This window comes from Galeopterus variegatus, unplaced genomic scaffold, assembly GCF_000696425.1.
Source record: "Galeopterus variegatus unplaced genomic scaffold, G_variegatus-3.0.2 Scaffold241, whole genome shotgun sequence".
NCBI lineage: Eukaryota > Metazoa > Chordata > Mammalia > Dermoptera > Cynocephalidae > Galeopterus > Galeopterus variegatus.
The window spans coordinates 626,386-632,413 of NW_007726352.1; the positions used below are offsets into that span (position 1 = coordinate 626,386).

The 6,028-nt window shown below is 36.3% G+C and overlaps 1 protein-coding gene across 1 annotated transcript in view; it reads right to left on the reverse strand.

Moving 5' to 3' along the window:
* Window positions 1-2,058, reverse strand: part of IPCEF1 (interaction protein for cytohesin exchange factors 1) — a 53,273-nt gene extending 51,215 nt beyond the window's left edge. Inside the window, exons 1-2 of the mRNA XM_008566431.1 lie at window positions 1,993-2,058; window positions 1,095-1,264 (exon numbers count right to left, since the gene is read on the reverse strand). Of these exons, the coding sequence (XP_008564653.1) occupies window positions 1,095-1,253 (159 nt within the window). The 5' untranslated portion in view covers window positions 1,254-1,264; window positions 1,993-2,058. The remainder of the gene's footprint in view (window positions 1-1,094; window positions 1,265-1,992) is intronic.
* Window positions 2,059-6,028: the final 3,970 nt, after the last annotated feature.

Genomic DNA, 6,028 nt, shown 5'->3' on the forward strand with positions numbered 1-6,028 from the left:
AACCAAATCTTCAAAGGACAGGTGGCTCGGGGCATGTGGGTAACACATATTTTTGATTAGTGGCCAGTGAATGTAAATTTATCAACTAAAAATCTGGCCCACAAATAATAGCCAGCACTTATTTGACATTTATAAATGTACATGCTCTATAGCTCTGTTGCTTGAGTGATGGGCATCCATAAGTCATTTTAAAAGAATAGTGTCACATAAAATGAATTTTTCTAGTTTATGAGCAATTCCTAAGTACTTGTCTCTTAATTGACTAAAGGACATCCAGCGTTAGTGGAGAGAGTTCCTACTTGAAAAAGTCCCTGCTCAATATTCAACAACAGCACTATTTTCAAAATATTTCAAGCGTTGAAAGATCAGCACACATTCTAACAATCACTTTATTTCCAGCCCTTTTCAACAGGAAACTATCCTGTGAGGCAGATCCCATCAGTGGACTGCCTATTAAAGGATAAACTAGGCAACTATCTTGTCAAGGGTCATCCAAGCATCACTAATTTAATGTCATCACCGAAAACACCAGAAACAAGGGACAACAGTCACCAACACAAAGCTGGCACACACGTGAGTGATTCCAAGCCAACCCACCTAGTAAAGAAGGTCCAAGGAAAAGGGGAAGACAACAGTAAAGTAGGAGACATGGAAGTAGCTTCTCTCAACTGAATCAATTTGTACCCTTAATAGGTCATAAAGCTGAGTCCCTTTTTAGTAGAGACCTTAGCAATGTAAAGTTCCCATATTAAGTGATACCCACGTAAATCCTGAAACTATCAGAATCTCTCCTGGAATAGTGACATTAATAGACCCTGAAAGCATCCTTTAGCAAGGATATAGGTTTGGACATCCCTTCCCTCCCCAACTAAAGAGTAGTCAAGCAGGATAGTTTTCTCCTCCATAAAACACAATAAAATAAATAACCTACACATCTACTGAACCAGGAACAATTTCTATAACTTATTTGTTTATTTGCTCTGTTCCAAGTCCCAGAAATCCAATTAACTTCCCCACAGAGATCACCTGATCCATGATCTTTACTCTACCCTTGATTAACAAGGCTGGGAACAGGAGAAAGAAAAAGGACTTACCATTTGATTGCTATACCAGTACAGCGAGGACCCCTTCAGCACCACCCAGAACTTTTTCCATTTGTTGCTTAGGAAAGTTCCCTTTTCCTTTTTCTTATACAGCCACCCTTGACAGTCAGCATGTCCCAGATCTTTACACGATATCCTCCTCCGACTCATGGTGAAAAACCCTGCAACAATTACATGAGGAGGTAAGTAAAGTATGACCCCGACTTACATGACAGAGTGAAAGGCAACTTGTAATTGTTTACCTCCTGGGAGTTGGATTTTTCACCAAGATTAATGCAAAGTAAATGCCAAAAAAAAAAAGTCATGTATTTGTTCTATTTTTAACATTCACTTGATGCTTAGAAAGTATGAGATGTGGCCAAAGAAACGGTAAGACTAATATGCAAATACTGTATTAGTCTAAGAATGTCATGTATTTGTTCTATTTTTAACATTCACTTGATGCTTAGAAGGTATGAGATGTGGCCAAAGAAACGGTAAGACTAATATGCAAATACTGTATTAGTCTAAGAATATTATTCACCAAGAAAAATTTTAAAAATTAAAGCCAGGAGGCTGGCAGTCCCCTCACTGCAGTGGCACAGCTCCTCTCTACAATAATAGCAGTAGTTATGCAATAGATGTTCAAGGGTTAATGCCCACCTAAAAACACAGCTACTTCCCGACTCAGTGCCAGTTTTTCTAAGCTCTATTGACATACCACGAGGGATTAATCCAAATGAACAGCATGTCGTTATTTCTTAAAATCAATCCAAACATAACCAAAAATTAATCTGCCATCCACCTCCTGATACTAACATTAAGACAAACAAAAATCTGATCCCAAAGAAATCATCCAGGAGAAAACCCACACAAAAAGGGAATAAAGAAACAGAAGACATCGAATTACCTTGAGTTTTCTTCCTCGGCTTCTGACGCAAGGGAACCTGCTGAAAATGCAGGAAGGAGAGAAAAGAGGAAATTTCTGATTGTGTTGTAACATTTGTAAAGAGAGGAGAGAGGAGGTGGCAGTGTTTATGAGCAGGATGGAATCTAAAAAAAACTCTCCAAGCAGAGCTGAAGGGGAGCTACTAGCTGAGGCACAAAATGTGCTAATTAGAATCAATATACATTGAGCTGAACCTGAAAAAAAGAAGGTAACAGAGCATTTATCACTAATGTTTCCTGTTTCCACCCACAGGCAGTTCCTTCACTACTCTAGCTATGAAAGCACCATGTTCACTGAACTTTTAAAAAATCATAAAATATTTCCCCTTTTATATTTTTGTGAGAAAAGGAAAAATATATCCTGCTTCTTTTCTTGCAATTTCTAAATAACAATGATTATTCAAAAATTATTATTGGAAATATAATTACTGGAAAATAATTATTGCAATCTCAAAATATTACAGATTCAAATTGGACTGCTAAATTCATAGTCCTGTTACCACATAGGGTTATACCTAAACCACATGAATTAATCATCCCAGAAAAATAAATTCCACAATCTTTTTTGGTGAGATCTTAGTAACTAGCAACACTTCTTATCAGGAATTCTTATTTACAGCCTAATTTAAATTTATTATTCTGTCTTCAAGTGTCTCTGAACATTTCTCACATGTTTTTGGAACATATATTAGTTACCAACTATAATTTTGTACTCTCTCTTCAAATATTCAGATTAGACATAAGACAATATATCTGAAATACACATTTTTTTCACAATACATTTTAAATAATTTATGTAAAATCAGACTACCAGGGAAAATAAGAAACAAACAAAACAATGCTTTCAAATGGCTGTGTGTGTGTATGTGTAGAGAGAGTTTTAGCCTAAAGAAGTTTCACTTTTCAATAACTAAGCTGAATTTACTCAAGTTTAAATGATTTACCCTTTTAAGTTTACAGATAGAGAATTTGGGGGAAAAAGTACACAATGTAATAACAGTTCTAAAAGTTGGTATGTTATCTTATTACAGTGTTTTATGTTATTCTAAATGTGCCTGGCTTGTATTCTGCACATCTAACTGTTGATCTGATTGCTATTATATATGGTTCTACTATATGTTTGAAGAAGGAATATGATATGGTGAAAATAGGGTAGGATTTTTACATCCAGAGGCTGGAATAAATTCATAGGTGTCATAATCAGCAGTTGTGCTACTCAGGTAAAAGTCACTCTCTGAACCACTTCCTCGTTTGTAAAATAGAGATATTTATTATAATTCCAATTCTGTAAGTCTCATTAAAATTTGACAAGATGTATTTGTGAAAAATTAAACATTACCTTCTATGAGTATATGTAATATATTATTGAGATATAAACAAATACTTAATATCTAATAAACAAAAAAATTCATATTAATTTTTATAAGTATGACTTGTGCTTCCTTCAGCAATCACAATGAAGCTAAACTGTTTAAATTATATTTCCTGGTGAATATGTATCCTGGAAAATACTACACTTTTTATTTTATAAATATTAGAATAAAATTATATCTCCAAAAAAACTAATCATCCATATGAAAAAAGAACGTTAACAGATGCCATAATTACCCTAAATTTTAAGCAAAGATAGACACATTACAATAATTGCATGTCACTAAAATCTAGGCATGTTATCATGAAAAGGACAGGGTTTCAGCTCCACTTTACAAATATCTTCCACGCCACCTGCCTCTTAGTCTAAGATTCCTACCATTCCTTCAAATAGTCTCCTGGTGTCTTTTTTGATATAGCAATTACTTGAGATCAGTAAAACCCGATGAGTGCCTGTTGACAAAATATTTTTTCCCAAATATATATGTCATTTGGGTTGCTAAAACTTGGTTGAGAGAGAAAACTAAAGGCCAAGAAGAGAGGAAGTGAATTTAGATGCTATGTAAGATTTAGGAAATCTGGGCTCCTGGAGTCCCCAGGGAGCACTTAAAATAAATTAAGACCCAAGTGGATAGGGAGAAAATGGGATCTGTAGACAGTCATTTCTAGAGTGCTCAGGCCCCAGATGAATAAAGTGAAATTACATACATTCAAACAAAAAAGAACAAGCCACAGGGAAGTCCCTAGAGGACCACTGTGGGCTCATTCCATCACCCCTGACTGGGTACCAGTGAGTCCCTCCATCCATCCCTGTGAGCCCAGTGAGACTGGGGCTCTGCAGCTCCATCACCAAATCTCAGGGCTGCTTCCAGGGAAAGCTGCAAATCAAAGTGTGGGCTGTGACTCAGTTTGAGCCAAGACCAGCCCTTGGGCAATGCTAGGTTCCTGTGCCTCAGCTGAGATGAGGACAGTATCTCAGAGTGGGCACCTAACTCCAAGAAAGGTCTTTTTTATTCCCTCCTTAAAAAATTATGTATTTATTTTTGATTATACATATTTATGGGGTACAGAGTTGACTATCAGTATTTGTGTACAGTATGATTTTCAAATCAATATTATTAGCATGTTCATCATTATAAATCATAATAACTCTTTGTGTCCTTAACCCAATTACTCCCTAATCCCCCTTCCCATTTCCCTGGTAACTATAGGTCTGTTCTCTCCTTCTGAAAGTTCAGAAGTTCAGAGTCTTATTGCGGTTTTTCTTTCTGTGTTTCTTCCTTTCTTATTTTGACTGGATAAGGAAAATCCTTCCCATTTCCCTGGTAACTATAGGTCTGTTCTCTCCTTCTGAAAGTTCAGAAGTTCAGTGTCTTATTGCGGTTTTTCTTTCTGTGTTTCTTCCTTTCTTATTTTGACTGGATAAGGAAAATGTGGTATATATACACAATGGAATACTACTCAGCCATAAAAAAGAATGAAATTCTGCCATTTGCAGCAACATGGATGAACTGGAAGAAAATTACGTTAAGTGAAATAAGCCAGATACAGAAAGAGAAATACCACATGTCCCTACTCATAAGGGAAAGGTCTTTTTTTGAAGAGGGGAGGGGAACTTAGGTATTGAAGTCAACCTGCTCTGAGAGTACTTCTCCTAAAGCACATTATTAACTGTTCAACTGTTTCCTCTGACCAAATAGACTGCATCTTATAGAAATAACAAATTACGGGAAGTTTCGGTTTCATTTGACATACATGAATTTGAAACTTATATTGGTTTATGTGAGAGAATGAAAACAATCTTTGAGAACTTTAGTGAGTCTAAGATACATTTAACTCCTCACAACAGGGAGTGGAACCCACAAACTAGTCAGTTTCAAAAAGACCTCATATGTGGTTTTTTTCACTAGATAAATGAAAAAAAGCAAGCAACCAGATGAGCGTGTTATGAGACAGTGTTTCAACAGGGGAATTATAACTTGTTATCATCACAAATACCCAGAACCCAATAAGATATTTTCTCATACTATTTTCTTCAGTTTGGATGTAGGTAAAACTAAAAAATTGTTCTAAAAACCTGAATTTGCCACTGTCGTCAAGGAATGAACCCAGATCTCCCCATTTAGTGCAGCACTTTTTACATCCCCTTAGCCGGTGGCAGAAGGCAAATTACTTCCCTCCTCCAGACAAGATCCCATCAGGCCTACAGCTTGAGTTATTCTTGCTGCTTTTCATTTCTGACCCACAGAGATGGTTACCATGTTTTCGAACCTAACTATCCCTTTTTGGTTTTCTACATTTCTCTTTATCTATCATTGCTAGAGGTTTCAAGATTGGAGTGTCAAAGTTTGAACACACAAGACCATCCTCAAATAGAAGTCAGTCATTTCACTTACAAGATTCCATTTTAAAATCACAATCCAAATGACAAGTCTGCCCCCCTTCCCATACTGGCCTCAATATACCATCCAAACTTATCTATTTCTTCTCCAGGCACCTTAAACTTTTCTCTATTGTGCAGAAATATCAGGCACTTGAACAACTTCATATTTTTAAATACTTTATTTCCTTCCTCCATTCTTCACCTTGATAATGCTTACGCATCCTCTGACACCCAGGTCAAATGC